Source organism: Gigantopelta aegis, chromosome 4 (genome assembly GCF_016097555.1).
Source record: "Gigantopelta aegis isolate Gae_Host chromosome 4, Gae_host_genome, whole genome shotgun sequence".
NCBI classification, from domain to species: domain Eukaryota; kingdom Metazoa; phylum Mollusca; class Gastropoda; order Neomphalida; family Peltospiridae; genus Gigantopelta; species Gigantopelta aegis.
The window spans coordinates 52609324-52633618 of NC_054702.1; the positions used below are offsets into that span (position 1 = coordinate 52609324).

The 24295-nt window shown below is 34.3% G+C and overlaps 1 protein-coding gene across 1 annotated transcript in view; it reads right to left on the reverse strand.

Annotated features, from left to right (window-relative positions):
* Nucleotides 1–23913, reverse strand: part of LOC121370726 (tyrosine--tRNA ligase 2, cytoplasmic-like) — a 90569-nt gene extending 66656 nt beyond the window's left edge. Inside the window, exons 1-11 of the mRNA XM_041496150.1 lie at nt 23793–23913; nt 23170–23316; nt 22006–22181; nt 21134–21263; nt 20612–20692; nt 19760–19811; nt 18961–19143; nt 15902–15969; nt 15278–15424; nt 14146–14285; nt 13278–13407 (exon numbers count right to left, since the gene is read on the reverse strand). Of these exons, the coding sequence (XP_041352084.1) occupies nt 13278–13407; nt 14146–14285; nt 15278–15424; nt 15902–15969; nt 18961–19143; nt 19760–19811; nt 20612–20692; nt 21134–21263; nt 22006–22181; nt 23170–23316; nt 23793–23879 (1341 nt within the window). The 5' untranslated portion in view covers nt 23880–23913. The remainder of the gene's footprint in view (nt 1–13277; nt 13408–14145; nt 14286–15277; nt 15425–15901; nt 15970–18960; nt 19144–19759; nt 19812–20611; nt 20693–21133; nt 21264–22005; nt 22182–23169; nt 23317–23792) is intronic.
* Nucleotides 23914–24295: the final 382 nt, after the last annotated feature.

The window sequence follows — 24295 nt, forward strand, 5'->3', positions numbered from 1 at the left end:
CTAGTGAAGAGGTGATTCCTAGTTGTTGAATAGTAATTACAAGTTACTGTTTGTGTCCGGTTCCACTAAAACACTGGACGACTATTAGCTATCATTATCAAATTCCGTACCCAATAATTGTATTAAACGAATTTAAGCGAATTACTATTTTAATGACACTGCTAAAATATGCATTTAAATTGCAATACTCATTAAAAGTTAAATAAAAGCATTGTGATAATATCTACCAGGCTTCAACGAGTTACTAGTAGTTACCAATCGGCTACCTTACTTTTGGTTTAAATAATATTTATTTTCGTCACATACTGCCTTGTAAATACATAAATACTGTTTTGTAAATAGTTGTGTCTTTAAAGCCGTCTAAAGTCGAGTCATGAAAATAGAACCATGTTTTTAGCCTCCGCTGGTGAACATGACTTCCGACGTGATTAAAACGACATTCACGACTGGAGACGTCGTTATGGTGGAGGGACCCGTTATCACGATAAACACGAGACGATTGGAGCGCAGCATAACACACATATGAGTCGAACATTTAAAATAATTAACGTCTGAGTTTCAAACAGACAAGTAAAGACATACAGTGGCTCAACAATGCCAAATAAAACCTGGCTGTAAATGGGACAGGACCGACTTGGTCCAAAACTGAACTGGGGCCGAATTATTTCCAAACGCTTGATATTCAAGTTAAGGGAGATAACATCATAACGAAGTCTTACCTCCCACTTGACGTCACCGTGTTTATTCTTTGAGTACTGGAAGATCGTTATTCATAGTCCGATTAAAGGGACATTCCTGAGTTTGCTCCATTGTAAGATGTTTCCGAGTAATAAAATATTTCTTCGATTAAGCTTACATATTAAATATAGTTTCTTGTTTACAATATCAGTGTCTGTATATTCAATGTGTTTACTGATCATCTTAATATTTCTAAGAAGCCCAAACTAGATTTTGTCTTCAAATAATTTCGTACGTATGAAAATAAATATTTTAGGAAATAAAATGAAATTTAACCTAATACAAGTATTAGAACGATCAGAAACACGTTTAAAGCCGCAAACCCTAGTTCCATCCAGCGAAAATAAATTATAATTTGGTTAATCTACAAACCTGTAAGACACTCAGATCACGTTTTTATCAAATGGAGTGAAAAAGCAGGTTTTATATTGATAAATACCATGGGAATCCCCATGTCCCAATTGCTTGAAAGGTATCCTCCTTTTGGGCTTAGTTGGACTTTAAAAGTTTTCGTATTCTGATGTCACCGGTAGATGTCGCTCAAAGCACAACAATGCCTACGTCACGACAAAATTTCACAGAGTGCGCACAGAGTTGGGGATGTGCGTTCTTTTCTCCCTCTCCTGGACATGTTCCAACTGTTCTGTCCTGGTTGTATCCCCTCTCCAGATATCGTAAGACTTAGCAAAATTATTGGTTTTAAGAGTTTGTAACGTTTTGTATTGAGACACTTACTTGTCTGAACTTTATTGTTACTGAAAATGTTCACGAACTGTGAAGAAAAATCTCACAAATGAACAACAACAAATCGGATGTTGATTGCGCGAACCGTGCACGAGAAAACAAACCGAACCAAAATGATAACGGTCACGTGGTATACCAACATCTGTGACGTTTACACAGGAAGATTCCCTCTAAAAATAGATTGGACCTCGCTTGCTTAACGGTTTTTTCTCGACAGCACGTCTTGTGAAAAAATGCAAAAAATGCATTTCGTGGTTTTACAAACATCAGGATTACCAAAAAGCACTTCAGGTGAATGGAAATGTGTATTCTAAATAATAAAATGTAAGTAAAGTGCAATTTTATTTGTGAAAAATGGGGTTTAATAGCGAAAAACAACGCCGTAATGGTTAACAAATAGCCGTAACTAGGGTGTGTCCCTTTAATGCACAGTCGCTAATATTTTATGCAGAAAAATATATTTGATATGTAATTACAGTCGTTAAAAAAGTCTCTGTTAGTCGATAACATCTAAAAAATTGCAGCAAACTCAGGAATGTCCCTTTAACATGTCTCAAACTTTTATTTTTCAAACAAATTACCAATAGAAAACGTTTTATGGAAAATAAATTGCTACTGGTCCACAGTGTTTTCCGATGTCCAGTTTTGTTTACAGATTAAAGTAAAATTATTGGACAGTCGCCAACTGGCAAATGTGATTTTATTTTTTAGACGCCAGGGAATGTTTTTAGTCGCCATGGCGAGTATTTTACTCGCTTTGTAGAGCACTGTGTTAAAAATAAAAATTAAAGAATATTTTCGTCAAAACAACTATTCCATAAGATTTTCCTTTGACCAAAGTTGAAGCCGTTTATAATATCAGCCATATAATTGTAAAGTTCGCCCAGCTTTATTTAAATGTAGGATTTTGGCTATTGAAAATATTAAAATTATTGAGAAAACATGCACCATCAGTAACACAATAATTTCGTATGATAGAATATGACATAACAACACTGTTTTCAAATTTTAGATTTATTGTTAAAAATTAAGATTAAAAGAATATTTTCGTCAAAACAATTATTCAATAAGTTTACCCATGGGAAACAATAGGTTGTGCAAACTATGCACCATCACAATTGAAGATGAAGCACATTTTCTCATTAATTGTTCTGAACTTAAAATAACAAGACAAAAACGTTTTACAAACTCATAGATGAGTTAACCGCATTTCAATCCATGAACAGCTATGATAAATACTACTATAATATCAACTGAACTGCTGCCCATCTTGTAACAATAGCAAAGCTCTGTTGGGACATGAATTCAGCAAGAACTAGGTATTTCACAGTGTTCACATAGAAAATGGTCCTTGAATACTTAGGTGCGCCGATACACCGGACAGCACTGTAGTCCTACTTAAAAAAAAAACCCTAAAATATTTATGAAAAACGGCATATTAATATTCTGCTATAACAACAAATAAAATATCTCAACAGCGAACACATTGTTTTTACATAAAATTGCAATGTTTGAACAGATATGACCTTACTAAACTCTAAATTAAAGCGTCAGTATGTTACCATGTACAGATGCAGAGCCACCAAAGTTTGCCGGTAGATCTTTTCTTGAATTATTTGTTTTAATAATTCTTATAACAAATTTTAAAACCGCTTGTTTTATGTAGTACGTTTTAACAACTACTGACTGTAATCCATTAAACAATAATACCGGTACACATTATTTAAAACTAAAATATGTCCTCGTATGCAATATTGAAGATTGCAATGAATTTCATCACCTTTTTAACAACCGTTCTTTTTATATGCTACGCGTTAATAGGCAGTGCATATTGTATCGATAGCTAGGTGACGACTGACAGTCTACGCAACCTGCATCAAAAATAAAACTTTTAATTTCACTGGGTTTGTAGGTCTATACAGTTTACATTTTATATACTAATATTGTTAATGACTAACAGCTATCTCACTGTCCTGGATATGCAGCCCAGATAGCTGAGGTATATGCCCAGGACAGCGTGCTTGAAAGGTTTAGCTTCTTTACAATACAATCTGTATTCCTCTATATATATATATATGAATAATTCAAAGAACATTTTAAAACCATAAATTTGTAGCTCGGCTAACCTCTAGCTCTCCCCTTATTGATATGTGTGTGTGTGGGTGGGGGGGGGGGGGGGCTAGAGGTGACCAGCTAATAATGTAAAGGTAAACAAGGACATAAACACATACAGTTATGTATAACATATACAATGTACTATATACTGAGTTGTCAATAAAGATGCGTTTTGTTGGAGAGCCCGGGCGATAGTAACACTTTTTGTGTCGTAGGTTTTTTTATAATTTATAAAATCTTATTATCAATTGATTTTCCTTTGACCAAAGTTGAAGCCGTTTATAATATAAGCCATATAATTGTAAAGTTCGCTCAGATTTATTTAAATGTAGGATTTTGGCTATTGAAAATATTAAAATTATTGATAAAAAAAGATCAAGCACATTTTCTCATTAATTGTTCTGAACTTAAACTAACAAGACAAAAACGTTTTTACAAACTCATAGATGAGTTAACCGCATTTCAAGCCATGAACAGCTATGCTAAATACTACTATAATATCAACTGCCCTGCTGCCCATCTTGTAACAATAGCAAAGCTCTGTTGGGACATGAATTCAGCAAGAACTAGGTTATTAAAAAAACAAAAAACAACCTTCAAACAACAACTATCAAATGATATGTGGAAAGTCACTGCAGCACTTATAACCATAAATTGTTTTATTTTGTTTAATGCATGTATTTAGTCATTCGTTATTTGTATCATTAGCTTTACTATTGCTGGTCACCTGACCTTGTTTATATGTGCATTGTATAATTATATATACACCATATGTAAGCATGGAAATAAATTATAAAGCATTTTGTATTGTATTGCATTGTATTGCATTGCATTGTATTGCACCTTAACCATATGTCTGACGCCATATAACTGTAAATAAAATGTGTTGAGTGTGTCGTTAAATAAAACATTTCTTTCTTTCTTTCTTTGGTGCATATAAAAGATCCCTTGCTGCTAATCGAAAAGAGTAGCCCATGAAGTGGCAACAACGTTTTCCTCTCAATATCTGTGTGGTCCTTAACCATATGTCTGACGCCATATAACCGTAAATAAAATGTGGATAAACCCCCAGCTGAAGCAAATGGTTCGCTTTCTGGTGGTGCAAAAACAAAATAGAGAAAGGTCCACTTGGTTCATATTCGAACCCCCAGGTCCAGATCACGCTACGCCCCTGGTGGAGACGTTGATGCGTACGTGTCTGTGAATTTGAAAAACACTTTGTAGTCAGGGTAACCTGTAATGTTCCAAACAGTCTACTTTTGTAAATTGTTACATTAAAAAAGTCTGAATTTGTAGCCTTAAGTTTGATATTGTCATCTAATTGTGGAAAAAAGACCCCACCTTCAACAACAAAACAAAAACATGTCAAGTAAAGCAAGTTACTGTATTTATTCACATTGTTAGATGGATAACATATAGTGGGGACGGGGGCATTCAAATATTACGTAACGCTCGAAGGGGTAGATGGGTATAATATTTGAACGGCCACTAGGGGCCTATGGGACATCCAAAGCGCATATGCCCATTGATCACAATGTAATGTTGCACAAATTTAAGATGTGCACAAATTGTTTATCATGACATATGTTTACTATATCCCTAATGAAAAATGAACACAGTATATTTTAACGATCTATGCACTCAGGTTGTTAATTTTGATTGTGTATTAAATTGTTAGTATAACTTGACGCGTTTTCCCATACTCAAGACATTGAGAATATAGGGTCTAACATCTAATAGATAACACGGTACATTTAGTATTATTAACTGATTGATTGATTGATTAAAAAATATATTTTTTTAAATATGTATATGCAGGCCTCACGCGAGGTCAAAATCATAGAGCGACGACACTTCGGCTGTCAAACTTTAGAGAGGGCGAAGTTTTTAACAGCAGGGATTTGTTGTTGTGTGGTGAGTGCCGACTGAATAATTAGTCAAATGAATATTTTTTTTTTTTTTTTTTTTTTTTTTTTTTTTTTTAAACAAAAATATATATAACTTTGATCAATGAAAAGAAGTCTTCTACAAAAAGCTCATCTTTGTGGTATATATCAATTTCAAAGCGGAAATTGGTAAATAGTTAGCAAAATAATTTTAAATGATTTTGAAATTTTAAATATACAATTAAGTCAAATCCATTATATCATTATCAAATGAAAAGCAATTTTGTAACTATAATTCATCTTCGTCGTACAAATCCATTTCAGACCCAATACTGGTTGATAATTAGCAAAATGTTTAAAATTTAAATTTTATAAAAAATTTAAACATGCTTCAGTCAAATATACTACACTACTGTTTTAAATCAAGTATTCTCGTGTGATAAAATGTCATTATAAAACAATGGTCTAGTTTGTGTTTGTTTAATAGGTGAACACTTCAGTGTCTTGACGGGTCCTAGTTTTGTAACCATAGGACTGTTCTGCCATTCCGCAACACAGGCTTCATTTGTTCGAAAATCAGTTTGAAAGAAAAGAGAACATTTGTGTTAATTGCTAACTATAAAATATTTTGTTAACTATTTTAAACTAGGTAAAACTTTCTAAAATAAATATATGTCATCTATTTACACGGTTATCCAAGATAACTGGGGGAAAACAAACAAATAATTAAAACACCCACCACCTCAACAAACTAGCACTATGTTTGTTTACAGATAATAGTTTTATACAATACCTAGCTTCAACATTCTTTTAAATCAATAATTTGCCAATATAAAGTGTCATCCTCTCAATAAAACCTTCAGAACTAGCATCTTGGAACATCACTAATAATGTGTAATGATCTGACAACCAGTAGCCGATGCATTTCAGGCATGATGGAGGCATGTACATATTGAGTGGGGTGGGGTGCTGACTGGGAAAACAAAGTTTCTAGGGGTGTGTGTGTCAGGACTATGCTCCCCTATAAAATGTTTAAAACTAGATGTCCTAAAATGCAATTTCCTGCACAATTCATCTCTGCCTTAAGATCTGCTACCAATAATATTTTTTATTCAGAATTACTAGGGGCTCTATTCCCCCAGGTCCCCTGCCTGTATTTTTGTACATTCATTCATGCAGTCAAAGGACATTTAAGCTAGCCCTGGATTTGATTGGCTGGCTGAGAGCTTACAATTATATTCGTCAGAAATAGGAAATATTCTAATCAGAACAACTTCGAAATGACTTATTAAATATGCTAACTGCAGGGTTTCTAGAATTTTTATAAAATCCACTAGCCATGGCATCAGCGATTTAAATTCTTTACTAGCCATGATTAAAAATTCACTAGCCCTAGTTTACTTCAAGTTAATACGATTTTACTAAATAATAGTAATAATCATATATGTCACCTAAAGAGGGAGATAGAGGTTAAAAACACAAACATTGGGGGGGGGGGGGGGGGGGGGGGGGTAGGGGCAGGATATTAATATTTACAAAATAGATGTAACTGCAACATTTGATCCAAAAATAATTGACTAGCTGTCGGGCATGGCAATAGTAGTTATTTGCTAGCCCAACATTGAATATCACTAGCCATGGGAGTGGGGCTACCATAATCTAGAGGTCCTGTAACTGCTTACTTGTTTTGCTTGGATAAGCTTCTGCTGTTATTTTTTTCAACTCGGGTGATTCAAATTCCTTTCTGATAGGATCGAGGAGCTGATTTAAGTAAACCTCCACGGCAGACTTCAAGTCTCCAGGGTGCAGTTCCTGTAATCAGCAATATTTTCTATCATTGTCTGGATATTTATGAAACTCATAAAACAAAACAGCTGGCCAGGGATCAGAGGATGTAAGTAGATTACACATATAGCAAAAGCAGATTTAGGATGGGGTTTTTTTGGACATAAATGCAATGTTGTTTGGTAGCAATGCACTGATATGAAGATTCTTCACTTTACACAAAAAAGTAGAATTAATTGACCAAAAATGAAGGGCATCTGGGCCAATTGGCCCACACTTAAATCCACATCAGTTTAGTTTTATATCAAAGAAAATGTTATCACAATTAATCCTTGCCAAATTACAAAATTAATACAAAGTGTCTGCTAGAATACTAAGCTAAAACATTAAAATATATAATTAAAACATAGAAACAATAATATTGTGTTTGCTCTGACAATTAAATGTAAGCATGTTTATCTTAAACCAGTAACTTAAAACAGAAAATTACTTTACATTATGATATTGTTTGACAATGGTCATTTAAGGTTGTACTCCACCATTCACGTTTGAATGGATTTCAATGCAGTTTCTATACATTCTGTCAAAAACACCACGTCCCGCCCCAGGATAAATAGAATTCACTACTCGTGGGTTTTTTATCATGTAAAATATCAACCTCATCTAGTTAAGTGATATTTGGCAAACCACTCAGTTCATATTTTACATATTAAATAACACTCATGATAAGAACCATGTGACTGTTATTTTTAGAAAGTACAGCCATTTGCTAAGTGACCTACCAAAACAAAATTAATTGTTGACCAAAAACCTTTGGAGTTATTTTTACGCTTCATCCTAGACAGGATAGCACATACCAAAGCCTATGATATACCAGTCATGGTGCACTGCCTGGAACAGGAAATAGCCCAATGAGCTCACCGATGGGGATGGATCCTAGACCGACCGCACATCAGACGAGCGCTTTACCACTGGGCTACGTCCTGCTCTTTAGTAATAAAATTAACAAGTAAGTTTATTTGGAGTTATCCACCTTTAAGCCAGAGCACCAACTCACTTTGCTTTAATGTAAGTGGCAGCATAGGAATAGCATAGAATAGCATAAGAACAGAACAGAACAAAACAGAACAGAACAGATGTTTAACGACACCCCAGCACAAAAAAATACACTGGCTATTGAGTGTCAAACTATGGTAAATCCAAAACATGCAGTTGTTATCAGTTAGAAATAAAAATAACATGTGACTTTATTTCACAGAATTATTTAAATTTCAAGCTACTATTATCAAAGAAAGATTTAAAAAGGCGTTTCCTATGTTATATACATATTTTTTTTACATACCTCTTTAGCAAAGGATTTTTCCAGTTCCTCGTATGAATGATAGGTTATGTCTCCTCCAAAATCCTTAGACCTCTTTACACAAAATTCTGCAAAAAGGAGTTTTCATTTATGATTATTACACAGTTTAACTATAATAAACCACGAAAATATTATAATTGAAGTATTAAAAATACTGTGCAGACTGCTTGAATGTTACTAAATGTTAGTAACAACTGTAATTCTGACAAAGAGTGGGCCGAGATGAAGCCCAGTGGTAAAGCGCTCGCTTGATGCACCGTCTGTTTGGGATTGATTAGAGCTGGGAGGTATACCATATATAGCATTCGGTATCGGTATCATATCAATACCGATTTACCGTACTGAGCAAATTTTAAAATACCGATATTTTGGAAATGAAAAATGTTATTCGTCATTTAGTAAAGCACTAACAATATATCTGACAAACGAAAAATAGTTGAAAAGAAGTGAGAGGTGAGGGCCTTCTGTATGTAAAGTAATTTTATTTAGATGAAATTAAGGGGTGAGACTTAACTCGGGTATGCATTTAAAGCCGAGTATACCAGAAATACCTCTCGATGTCGGTATCAGTATTGTATCAATACCGAATACCATACCAATACTGAGGTAAATCACACCCAAAATACTAATACAGAACCTGAAATTTCAGTAACACCCATCTCTAGAATCGATCCCCATCAGTGGGCCCATTGGGCTATTTCTCGTTCAAGCCAGTGCACTACGACTGGCATATCAAAGGCTGTGGTACATGTGTATGTGCTATGCTGTCTGTGGGATGGTCCATATGAAAGATCCCTTGCTACAACAAACATTCAATCATGTTTTTTCTGGACATAAAGCTCAGCTATCTGGACTGTATGTCGTGGATAGGGAGATAACTGTTAGTTATTAGGAGTTAGTGAGACAGACGTCAGTGTAGTGATCTCAAATCTCCCCACTCAGCAGTTAAAACTCATACTCGATGGGAGATGGACGTAATAATTTCCCACCAAGGCCGGTTAAGAATGATAACTATCACATACCTTTTGTGGAGCTCAGTGGGAAGAGAACGTGTTTACAGAAAGACAGGATCCCGTTATCCTCTATGTTTCCTGGCTCACAGAACGCCTTCTGGAGCTTTTTCTTTATCTGAGCAGGTGAATCAAGCAGATCTATCTTGGAATCCTCTACGGAAGAACTCATTTTTGTCCCTGTTAAACCTGGAACTACAATATCCAAAAACATCTTGATAATTAAAGTCATAAAAATGTTCAACAATAGCAAAAACAGTTTTTCAAAATGTTTTATCTTTTTGCTGAATATATCAGTGTGTAACAGTCATAACAAATTGTATACAAAAATTACATTGAATAATTACACCACTACACAAAAAATTGCAATTACAAACCATACAGTTTGAGATGCATATAAATCTTTTTCATTTTCTTTCATTCTTATCATAATCAGACTTCTGACATCATTTCATATTGATTTGTTCTAAATCTACCAATTCAGTAATGTCTCAATATTAATTTTGTATTGCTTTTTATTATTTAAGAAAAATGAAGAAAGTTGAGATGATTTTTACTTGCATGGTATCTGACAGTCTGACATTTTATTTCATGACCAACTGGATCATCTACAAAAATCAACTATAGCTTCTTTTAATACCTTTCAAAACTACATGTAGGTACATATATGAGCAAGCAAATGAATGAATGAACGTTTAATGACACCCAGGCAAAAAACAAAAACACCCCAAAAAAACCCGACTTGCCACTGGGTTGTTAAAAGGAGATACACAATCCTAAACGTCAGATTCAACAATCTTACCCATTGGATTCATTAGATGTATTCTTTTTGTAAATCCAAGTTGTGGCAAACACTGGAAAAACAACAGTTGGAAGTTAAACAGCATAAAGACACAAATACTACAATTTTACTATGTAAACCTTACATTAAAATAATAAAATGGCCCAAGAATCAGTTTTCATTAATCACTGGTCAGTATCTAGACCGGTTGGTTTAATCAATTTTTATTATAATTACATATGGTACACTGTTTAATGCATCAGCCTGCTAAATCAGCTTCCTGTACAAATAGGAATACACGTTTCAACGACACCTCAACAGAGCAGCACACTAAACAACTATGGCTTTCTTGTATCTAATTTATGGTTATTTCAATACTTGGATGAGCAGAAGAGAGAGAGGAAACCCACTGCCATCAAGCTTTTCCTATCTTCAAAGCAACAAGGAATCTTTTAATATGAACTTTCCACAAAGACTGGACAGCACATACCACATTATTTGACATATCAGTATGGGAGCATGATTTGGACTGGAAGAAAAACCAGGCCATAGAGCACATTGATTTATTAATCATCGGCTGTTGGATGTCAAACATTTGGTAATTTGACATAAGAGTCACAGAGAGGAAACCCGATACTTTTCCCCATTAGTAGCAAAGGACCTTTTATATGAACCATCCCACAGACAGAACAGCACATACCACGACCATTAATATACTAATTGTGGTGCACTGGCTGGAACGAGAGATAGCCCAACGGTCCACTGACGGGGATCGATCTTATACCAACCACGCATCAAGTGAGCACTTTACCACTGGGCTACATCCTGCCTAAGTAAAAAGAAATTTTGTGTTTTAGAATAATATGTATTTACCTTCTCTGCATAAGTAAATATTTTTCGTTGGTCAACTCCGCCAAACTGAGCATCGACTCCTAAGTACTGTTCATCAAGTGCCTGAACAGAGAAAACGAAAACAAAATAGCTATTACCTAACATATGGTTATTATGACATAATCGTTATTAACGATGCACTCAACTCATTTTATTTACGGTTATATGGTGTTGGATTTCCATTATGATTTCACATGATGTCACCACACTGAAAAACATGCAAGTGGGAAAAATCGCTCATGAATGACATTCTTTTCCAGTACACTGAATGCCCGCGCATGGAATCACATATATATACTACTCAAAAGAATTTAAGGGTCAAAACATTTATAACCAAATAAGTTTCAGAGTGTATTAGATTGATGATGTAAACTACACCAAAAATTTAATTTAGTGTTCCATATTTACAAAAACCCACAAATAAACGTCACTGTATACAAGAAAGTCACATGACATGCTGTCAAAGTTGAAGGTTGTCAAACATGGATTTTACACATTAGAACATTCGTTTAATAGTGTGTGAATCCACCCCTGGCGCGAATACACTCGACACATCGTTGCCTCATGCTGTTGATCAGACGTCTGAATATGCTGGCCAATCCATCCTGGCGATACCTTGTTGTCTGAGAAAGTCCGTTACCACCCTGGCGCGGTGGGGTCTGGCATTGTCATCCTGCAGAACTGCCCCGCCGCCAATCTGCTGAAGGCCTAGGAGAAACAACGGCCGGATAATCTCATTCAGATAGCGGATTCCATTCAGATTGCCATCCACCACGTAGAGGGGGGGGGGGGGGGGGGGGGGTGTGTGTGTGTCCTATGGTGGATAGAGATGCCGCCCCACACCATGACGCTGCCACCACCGAACCGGTGACGTTGTCTAACGTTAACGTCAGCGAAGCGCTCCCCAGGACATCCGTTGAACCGTCGTTGAACTGGAGACTAAACCTGGACTCATCAGTGAACATCACTCGACCCCACTGAACACGTTGCCACCGCAGATGAAGTGTGCACCAGTGACGTCTGGCCGTTCTGTGACGTGGAAGGAGTGGTGGTCGAATAGCCTGGCGACGGCAGCGTAGATTATTGGCTCTCAGACGATTGCGTATGGTTTGATCAGACACTCGAGTTCCAGTCGCAGTCCGCAGATTGTCACGTAATCGGCGTGCAGTGGTTGTGCGTTGACGTAGAGCCATATTGGTGATGTAGTGGTCCTCTCTATTTGTAGTGCTTCGGGGTCTTCCCGAACGTGGACGATTTCGAACAGAATTCGTTGCTTGGTACCGTTGCCACAGTCGGCCAACGACACTCTGACTGACACCAAGTCTCAGAGCAACATTTCTTTGCGTACTGCCATCCTGAAGCCAAGCAATAGCCCTTCCTCGATCTCGATCTGACTCGTACCGTTGTCGAATTTGGAATGTGCACCGTACACGAACGCAAGCTCCAATTATACGGAAATTCAGCATTGGGAACATGGAATACACATGCAAAGCGTGCAAATGAAGCCCTTTGTGAAAAAGCAAGTTATGGGCACTTAGCAGACCTTTCGCTTTCGCCCTAATTTACGTGCAAATGTAAGCATGTTTTCGCCATTAGAACTAGTCGACGGTGTCAATGACAATGGATTTTAATTCATTTATGGGTTGCTTAGACCCACTTTCGTCAAAATGGAACAATACTATGCGTGACATTATGGTCTAGCTAATATAATTGACATTCAGAAAATAATGTCGAAAATATCGTCTGACCCTTAAATTCTTTTGAGTAGTAATATATATATATAAAAAAGTTACTGTGTATTTACACACTGTATCGAAAAACTTTCACGCGATATCTCATTAATGGAAAGTAGGACTTAATATTAACTGACATTTTAAAAAGATTGTTTTAATGGGAGAAGATTTGGGTGAAGCCATTTATGTTTAATATTCTTATAATTTTGAACTCTGAAAGAAATTTTGTTTCACCTGCAGTCCTGGGTAGAGCAGCCCACTAAGGAGAGGATGTTCCACCTGTTTGACGACTTCAGCTCCGGCCTTTCTGGCATCGTGCTCTGTGACCACCGAAGAAAGTCGGTACATATCTAGTGTGTATTCACTACAAATTGAAGAAAATGGGTTGTTTGGACCAGTTCATCTATATAGGGGTAAAGGCACTAAGAAACAGAGGTCAGATTATGTATGAGATTTAAAAAAAAAAAATTCAAATGTAATTTTTTGTTCCTGCAACAATGCTTTAAAAACTTAGATACAAACCCATCGACTTCAACTACTGTAAAATATGTATGATATAGTTAAAAATATATGTAGTTTTTCACTAATGCCAAAATAAACCACATAACATGCATTAATAGTCCAATAATGAGTCAACTAGCACTTTTAACACATGACTGTATATAAATTAGTTAATTTTACCTCCTGCATACAAAGTTGATATATTTTTTTGAATGTTTAATGCTAAAACCAAATTGACTTGAGTAACACTCTTTGGTTAAATTCTACTAGAATCCAAATGAATTCCCAAACTTGATGTAGTAAGATTCCAGAGAATTTTTTTTTTTTTTTTCATGAATTGTTTTTATATAATGCACAAAGTAACTAATTAATTCAGAATTTGATAAAATTATTTGAAAACAGATATTATACTTTATACTTGTTTACTGACCACTGGATGTCGAACTAGAAGGATAAGTTTTAGTTAATTTTTTAACATTAACGACCTTGCAATTTAACTGGATTCCCATGATTTCCATTTACAGAAATATTACAAGAATTGAATTCCCAGATTCTTGTCAAAGTGTTCCTTTGTAAGAACTTTTAAAACAGCTGTGATTACCGGCTAAGCTGGAAGTCTGTTCCCCTCACAAACTTGAGCTTGATGACATGTTCGTAGTAAGATGTCCGCAACTTCAGCAGCTCCCATGGGGCTTTCATGTTATCAAGGTAGGCATGGAGATCAGCAAACAGAATAGTTACCTGAATATATATATATATAAATTAACAAAATATTGAATCAGCAAGATTTCAATAAATTTCCTCTAAAAAAAATTTCTCCAAATGGCAGACAAAGATATGTACGAAAGGTAGAAGATATTATGTATTTAAATAAATGTAAAAGACACACATTTGCCTACTGTCATATTTGTTAAATGTCACAATATATAAAAAATAATCTTGACTTTGCTGAAGAGCTACAAATATTTACAATATGAAATAGTGATGAGTATTACCAAAATGTTTACATTGTGATACACTAAGATACAGGAGCTTGTATTGTGACACATGTATGTATTACAATATATTAGGAAGACCAATTCTGGATTCAGCTAGGACAATAGTATGATGTCAGAAGTATGGTTTAAACCAAAATAGTACATTATTAACGGTAATAGTCATTTTCTTTTTCTCTCACTGCCCTCGTATAGTTCTGTATTAATTAATTATATTGAATAGTATTACTGCATCTCACTACAATGACATTTGGTAAAATTTACTAAACCTAATAAATACAGATTTCAATGTTTGTCCTAAATATTGCTTTTATTTCATTCACTGTTGGAAATTTATGGACAAATATTTTCTATTTGCAAGTTTCATATCTTTCTATATTCTTGTTCATCAACATTATTTCTATATCAAAAATCGTTTATAAAAAATAAGAATTAAATACCCAAAACACTGAATAACATCCAATTTTGATGGAGTGTTCTTGACCCGTTCCTTTGAGTTCCAAATGGTGCAAAGGAATATAACTATCTAATTTTGTTAGAATCATTTGCGCTTGACCTAGTTGCGAAATGTCTACTAATTCATCATAACCTTCAATTTTGTGGGATAAAGGATAAAGGGCGAGTAGTAATAATAGTGTTTATGCTTAGCTTAACAAATAGTGAACACCCTCAAAATATACTTGCAATTTGGGGTAAATTTAGGTAATATGTAATAACAACACTGTATATCATTCTAACCTCACATCCTGCATTGAGAAAATCTGCAAGCTTGGACATAGGAACAAAATAACCTATGTGAGGTTTTCCCGTCGTAGCTGTTCCCCAGTAGATTTTCACATCTCTCTCCTTCAAAATAGGCAGAAGTCTATCCTCTCCTAAAACCTCCTACAAATAAAACAAATCAGATTAACTCAGATAACACAATAACTTAAAGAGTTCTTTAAAAAACAAAAATATGAAAAAGAAATTGAAATTATTATAGGTTTTTTTTTTATTTAATTGTACCATATAAATATGTGCTCTTTTTGTGTAAAAATAGCCATTTCAAATGCAAGATAATTTTGTTTAAATATTGTTTTCCAGCTTTTTTTTCGGGTATGGCAATAGTAGTTATTTACTAGCTCAACACTGAATATCACTAGCGATGGCAGTAAGGCTACCATAATCTAGAAGACCTGGTATATTTTGATCATGTACTGTTACAAATCAAGTTATCACTTGACAATGGCGATTTATCCATTTTTATCACAGTTATGGCCCTTGAATTTCGGAGTCTTGAAAATTGGTTGTTCCTGGTAGAGGACATGTATTGCTGTACCTCCAAAACTTGAGCCAGTAACTTTAAAAAGTCAGTACACCAACCTGCAAATTTCTCTTCATAAGCTCCAACTTTTTTTCTGGTGTTAATTTCGCTGCCATGATTGCACTAACTGTAAAAAAACTAAAACATTCTATATAGAATTTTAATACAGAGTTACCCTTTATGTGTTCCCACAGAGATTAAAACGAGAATAAATTGAATAAATGAATAGGTATTGTCCGTTGCCCTCGTAAATATGGCACACACATTTCTTAATACGGTACCTTTTTTCTATGATTTTAAAAGACCGAAATAGTTTTTAAATTAAGTTTTCTTTCAAATTACAGTCTATTCTCAGCTGTAATGGTATCTGGTTATTAAGTCCCATGATTGTCACTGTCTGCTGGTAAAACTATCTTTACAGATACTTGCCAAAAATATCTGGTCCTAATATGTTTTAACATAAATATCTTTCTGGATATCTGTTTATATATTTATTAAAGGGACACGCCCTAGTTGTTAACCATTTTGTTTTTCGCTATTAAACCCATTTCCTCACAAATCAAATTGCACTTTACTTACATTTTATTATTTAGAATATACATTTCCAATTACCTGAAATGATTTTTTGGGGTAATCCTGGTAATCCTGGTGTTTGTAATACCACAAAATGCATTTTTCGTATTTCTTAAAAACGCACGCGCGTCTGAGAATAAACGTTGAGCAGACAAGGTCTAATCTATTTTTAGAGGGGATCTTCCCATTTCAACGTGAGGTTTTTCTTCACAGTTCGTGAAAATTTTCATTAACAATAAAGTTCAGACAAGTAAGTATCTCAATACAAAACGTTACAAACCCTTAAAACCAATAAGTCTTATGATATCTGGAGAGGACAGAACACTTGGAACATGCCCAGGAGAGGTGAAAGGAATGCACCCCAAGTCTGTGTGCACTCTGGGAAATTTGTCGTGACATAGGCATTTCTGTGCTTCGAGAGACATCTACCGGTGACATCAGAATACTGACTTTCAAAATTATTTCAAGTTATTGGGTCACGGGGATTCCTATGGTATTTATCGATATAAAACCTACTTTTTCACTCCATTTTATAAAAATGTGATCTAAGTGTGTTACAGTTTTGTAGATTAACCAAAATTAGAATTAATTTTCGCGGGCTGAAACTAGGGCGTGCGACTTTAAAACTCAGAATGCAGCTTATATTTTTAACCAAAATTTTTACCATTATAACTATTCATTTGTTCAACTTATAACACGATTGCAAAACATCATAATTGTTATATTTGTTTTCCTAAAATGTTGTCTGTTAACATTGGTAATTTTATAATTTGCCTTAAATATTTAAAATCTTTTTTTTTAAATAAATTATTATAAACTGTGCATGTTTTGTTGAACATCATACATGTTTTGATAAAACATTGAAACATTTGGTGTTAGAAAGTTTTGCTGTAAGCTATAGCACTAAACGTTACCAGTCATATCGTCCCCAGTTCCTACCAAAAGGTCCCCGGTCACACCGACCACACAACACATACACAATAATTATTTGAGAAGTGGAATCAAATTCAATGTCATTTCAATCCTATTTAATCCCTGAATGCCATTAGGCCTATACATTAATATTTTTCTTCCAACATTGTTTTTCCCATGCCCAACAACGACAACGCTTTCGCCATTATGCCATTTCTAATGAAAATGGTTGCATATAAATTGCGGAATGCCCTGACATCTCGTAAACTCAGCTGTGCCGTCTACCTTTAGTCGATTGATGTATTTGATAAAATAATAAAATGATTATTATTTTTTATTTTACAGAGAACGTCAAGAACCAATCGATCAAATGGGATAAGCGAACATATTTTACCAAAACATCCTAGAAAGCACATTAGGGCATTATTTAAAACGTTATGGTCCTTCGTACGCGGGTACGTTATGACGTGGGGGCGTTGCGGTCCTTCGTATGCCGGAACGATTTGACACGGGGACGATATGACGCGGGGACGTTACAGCTGGTCACCCACTAGAGATATCACTCACTGAAACAGGTTACATAGTTAACAATATTTACTGTTGATGCATGTTAGTTTTTTACGCACGTGTCGTAAACTTAGCTACTTAGCAACCAGTTTAGTGCTCATGTGAAGCGTAGAAATACTAATAAAAAGGTAGGTATTTGAATAACAACTGTCTGTTTATAAATATTGATATGCTTTAGAACTGAATGCTTATGCTCACCGAAACTGATTCACCTGTGATACATATATGAGACTATAGGTGTGAGGAAACAGTAACCTGGCTTAAATGTTGGACTATTTTTTAAACTACAATATTAAAATAGTACGCCTTTAACATAACAAGAAGTGTAGAAATCTAGTTCTTCTGCTACATTAAATATATGATTTTGTTCCATCCGCATTTTACCAACACCCCCTTATGGCATAAAGTTTGTTTTATTTCGGTAAAAAAATAATTAAAATTATTAATTAGGTACTTAAATTATGAATTTACGCACTGCACTGTTTAATGGATTACAGTCAGTAGTTGTTAAAACGTACTACATAAAACAAGCGGTTTTTTTTAAAAGTAGGACTACAGTGCTGTCAGGTGTATCGACGCACCTAAGTATTCAAGGACCATTTTCTATGTGAACACTGTGAAATACTTAATAAAATGTGTCTCTCACCAATGAAGCAGTGCATGAATATTTTTTTATTTTTTTTTTTATTTTTTTTAAACAAAAATATATATAACTTTGATCAATGAAAAGAAGTCTTCTACAAAAAGCTCATCTTTGTGGTATATATCAATTTCAAAGCGGAAATTGGTAAATAGTTAGCAAAATAATTTTAAATGATTTTGAAATTTTAAATATACAATTAAGTCAAATCCATTATATCATTATCAAATGAAAAGCAATTTTGTAACTATAATTCATCTTCGTCGTACAAATCCATTTCAGACCCAATACTGGTTGATAATTAGCAAAATGTTTAAAATTTAAATTTTATAAAAAATTTAAACATGCTTCAGTCAAATATACTCGATGGGAGATGGACGTAATAATTTCCCACCAAGCCGGTTAAGAATGATAACTATCACATACCTTTTGTGGAGCTCAGTGGGAAGAGAACGTATTTACAGAAAGACAGGATCCCGTTATCCTCTATGTTTCCTGGCTCACAGAACGCCTTCTGGAGCTTTTTCTTTATCTGAGCAGGTGAATCAAGCAGATCTATCTTGGAATCCTCTACGGAAGAACTCATTTTTGTCCCTGTTAAACCTGGAACTACAATATCCAAAAACATCTTGATAATTAAAGTCATAAAAATTTTCAACAATAGCAAAAACAGTTTTTCAAAATGTTTTATCTTTTTGCTGAATATATCAGTGTGTAACAGTCATAACAAATTGTATACAATAATTACATTGAATAATTACACCACCACACAAAAAATTGCAATTACAAACCATACAGTTTGAGATGCATATAAATCTTTTTCATTTTCTTTCATTCTTATCATAATCAGACTTCTGACATCATTTCATATTGATTTGCTCTAAATCTACCGATTTAGTAATGTCTCAATATTGTATTACTTTTTATTATTTAAGAAAAATTATGAAAGTTGAGCTAATTTTTACTTGCATGGTATCTGACAGTCTGACATTTAATTTCATGACCAACTGGATTATCCACAAAAATCAACTATAGCTTCTTTTAATACCTTTCAAAACTACATGTACGTACATATATAAGCAAGCAAATGAATGAATGAATGTTTAATGACACCCTGGCAACCCCTCCCCCCCCCAAAAAAAAAAAAAAAAACACCCACCCCGACTTACCACTGGGTTGTTAAAAGGAGGTACACAATCCTAAAAGTCAGATTCACCAATCTTACCCATTGGATTCATTAGATGTATTCTTTTTGTAAATCCAAGTTGTGGCAAACACTGGAAAAACAACAATTGGACGTTAAACAGCATAAAGAAACAAACACTACAATTTTATTATGTAAACCTTACATTAAAATAATAAAATGGCCCAAGAATCAGTTTTCATTAATCACTGGTCAGTATCTAGACCAGTTGGTTTAATCAATTTTATTATAATTACATATGGTACACTGTTTAATGCATCAGCCTACTAAATCACCTTGCTGTACAAACAGGAATACACGTTTCAACGACACCTCAACAGAGCAGCACACTAAACAACTATGACTTTTTGGTATCTAATTTATGGTTATTTCAATACTTGGATAAGCAGAAGAGAGAGAGGAAACCCACTGCCATCAAGCTTTTCCTATCTTCAAAGCAACAAGGAATCTTTTAATATGAACTTTCCACAAAGACTGGACAGCACATACCACATTATTTGACATATCAGTATGGGAGCATGACTTGGACTGGAAGAAAAACCAGGCCATAGAGCACATTGATTTATTAATCATCGGCTATTGGATGTCACATATTTGGTAATTTGACATAAGAGTCACAGAGAGGAAACCCGATACTTTTTCCCATTAGTAGCAAAGGATCTTTTATATGAACCATCCCACAGACAGAAAACCACATACCACGGCTTTTAATATACTAATTGTGGTGCACTGGCTGGAACGAGAAATAGCCCAACGGGTCCACTGACGGGGATCGATCTTATACCAACCACGCACCAAGTGAGCACTTTACCACTGAGCTACATCCTGCCTAAGTAAAAAGAAATTTTGTGTTTTAGAATAATATGTATTTACCTTCTCTGCATAAGTAAATATTTTTCGTTGGTCAACTCCGCCAAACTGAGCATCAACTTCTAAGTGCTGTTCATCGAGTGCCTGAACAGAGAAAACAAACAGTCACATCAAGAGAAAAGGAAAAAATTGAAGCTTTTACCTATCATATGGTTATTATGACATAATGGTTATTAATGACGCACTCAACACATTTTATTTACGGTTATATGGCGTTGGATTTCCATTATGATTTCACAAGATGTCAACACACTGAAAAACATTGAAGTGGGAAAAATCACTCATCAAATGGCATTTTTTCCATCACACTGAATACCTGTGCAAGGAATCACATATAAAAAAAAAAGTTACTGTGTATATGCACACTGTATCGAAAAACTTTCATGCAATATCTCATTAATGGAAAGTAGGACTTAATATTAACTGACATTTGAAAAAGATTGTTTTAATGGAAGAAGATTTGGGTGAAGCCATTTATGTTTAATATTCTTATAATTTTTAACTCTGAAAGAAATTTTATTTCACCTGCAGCCCTGGGTAGAGCAGCCCACTAAGGAGAGGATGTTCCACCTGTTTGACGACTTCAGCTCCGGCCTTTCTGGCATCGTGCTCTGTGACCACCGAAGAAAGTCGGTACATATCTAGTGTGTATTCACTACAAATTGAAGAAAATGGGTTGTTTGGACCAGTTCATCTATATAGGGGTAAAGGCACTAAGAAACAGAGGTCAGATTATGTATGATATTTAAAAAAAAAAATTCAAATGTAATTTTTTGTTCCTGCAACAATGCTTTAAAACCTTAGATACAAACCCATCGACTTCAACTAGTGTAAAATATGTATGATATAGTTAAAAATATATGTAGTTTTTCACTAATGCCAAAATAAACCACATAACATGCATTAATAGTCCAATAATGAGTCAACTAGCACTTTTAACACATGACTGTATATAAATTAGTTAATTTTACCTCCTGCATACAAAGTTGATATATTTTTTTGAATGTTTAATGCTAAAACCAAATTGACTTGAGTAACACTCTTTGGTTAAATTCTACTAGAATCCAAATGAATTCCCAAACTTGATGTAGTAAGATTCCAGAGAATTTTTTTTTTTTTTTCATGAATTGTTTTTATATAATGCACAAAGTAACTAATTAATTCAGAATTTGATAATAATAAAATTATTTGAAAACAGATATTATACTTTATACTTGTTTACTGACCACTGGATGTCGAACTAGAAGGATAAGTTTTAGTTAATTTTTTAACATTAATGACCTTGCAATTTAACTGGATTCCCATGATTTCCATTTACAGAAATATTACCAGAATTTAATTCCCAGATTCTTGTCAAAGTGTTCCTTTGTAAGAACTTTTAAAACAGCTGTGATTACCGGCTAAGCTGGAAGTCTGTTCCCCTCACAAACTTGAGCTTGTCAAGTGGCACCCCGATAGATTTGAGCATCGCCTTGATGACATGTTCGTAGTAAGATGTCCGCAACTTCAGCAGCTCCCATGGGGCTTTCATGTTATCAAGGTAGGCATGGAGATCAGCAAACAGAATAGTTACCTGAATATATATATATATAAATTAACAAAATATTGAATCAGCAAGATTTCAATAAATCTCCTCTAAAAAAAAATTCTTCAAATGGCAGACAAAGATAAGTACGAAAGGTGGAAGATATTATGTATTTAAATAAATGTAAAAGACACACATTTGCCTACTGTCATATTTGTTAAATGTCACAATATATAAAAAATATCTTGACTTTGCTGAAGAGCTACAAATATTTACAATATGAAATAGTGATGAGTATTACCAAAATGTTTACATTGCGATACACTAAGATACAGGAGCTTGTATTGTGACACATGTATTACAATATATTACGAAGACCAATTCTGGATTCAGCTAGGACAATAGTATGATGTCAGAAGTATGGTTTAAACCAAAATAGTACATTATTAACGGTAATAGTCATTTTATTTTTTCTCTCACTGCCCTCGTATAGTTCTGTATTAATTAATTATATTGAATATTATTACTGCATCTCACTACAATGACATTTGGTAAAATTTACTAAACCTAATAAATATAGATTTCAATGTTTGTCCTAAATATTGCTTTTATTTCATTCACTGTAGGAAATTTATGAACAAATATTTTCTATTTGCAAGTTTCATATCTTTCTATATTCTTATTCATGAACATTATTTCTATATCAAAAATCGTTTATAAAAAATAAGAATTAAATACCCAAAACACTGAATAACATCCAATTTTGATGGAGTGTTCTTGACCCGTTCCTTTGAGTTCCAAATGGTGCAAAGGAATATAACTATCTAATTTTGTTAGAATCATTTGCGCTTGACCTAGTTGCGAAATGTCTACAAATTCATCATAACCTTCAATTTTGTGGGATAAAGGATAAAGGGTGAGTAGTAATAATAGTGTTTATGCTTAGCTTAACAAATAGTGAACACCCTCAAAATATACTTGCAATTGGGGGTAAATTTAGGTAATATGTAATAACAACACTGTATATCATTCTAACCTCACATCCTGCATTGAGAAAATCTGCAAGCTTGGACATAGGAACAAAATAACCTATGTGAGGTTTTCCCGTCGTAGCTGTTCCCCAGTAGATTTTCACATCTCTCTCCTTCAAAATAGGCAGAAGTCTATCCTCTCCTAAAACCTCCTACAAATAAAACAAATCAGATTAATTCAGATAACACAATAACTTAAAGAGTTCTTTAAAAAACAAAAATATGAAAAAGAAATTGAAATTATTATACGTTTTTTTAAATTTAATTGTACCATATAAATATGTACTCTTTTTGTGTAAAAATAGCCATTTCAAATGCAAGATAATATTTCTAAAATATTGTTTTCCAGCTTTTTTTTCGGGTATGGCAATAGTAGTTATTTACTAGCTCAACACTGAATATCACTAGCGATGGCAGTGAGGCTACCATAATCTAGAAGGCCTGGTATATTTTGATCATGTACTGTTACAAATCAAGTTATCACTTGACAATGGCGATTTACCCATTTTTATCACAGTTATGGCCCTTGAATTTCGGAGTCTTGAAAATTAGTTGTTCCTGGTAGAGGACATGTATTGCTGTACCTCCAAAACTTGAGCCAGTAACTTTAAAAAGTCAGTACACCAACCTGCAAATTTCTCTTCATAAGCTCCAACTTTTTTTCTGGTGTTAATTTCGCTGCCATAATTGCACTAACTGTAAGAAAAACAAACATTCTATATAGAATTTTAATACAGAGTTACCCTTTATGTGTTCCCACAGAGATTAAAACGAGAATAAATTGAATAAATGAATAGGTATTGTCCGTTGCCCTGTTTCAGTGAGGTCCTGTTTCGGTGGGTGTGTCGTCTGTGCACAACAGTGCGTACATTTAAATACTTTTTTACAAATTTTACTTCTGCATGGGGAAAATAAACAAATTGTCATATTCACAGAAATGTTGATAAAAATAAAGTTAAAACAAGCAAAGAAAGCAAGATTGAACTTTACCCACTCATAAACATGGCACACACATTTCTTAATACGGTACCTTTTTTCTATGATTTTAAAAGACTGTAATTTGAAAGAAAACTTAATTTAAAAACTATTTCGGTCTATTCTCAGCTGTAATGGTATCTGGTTATTAAGTCC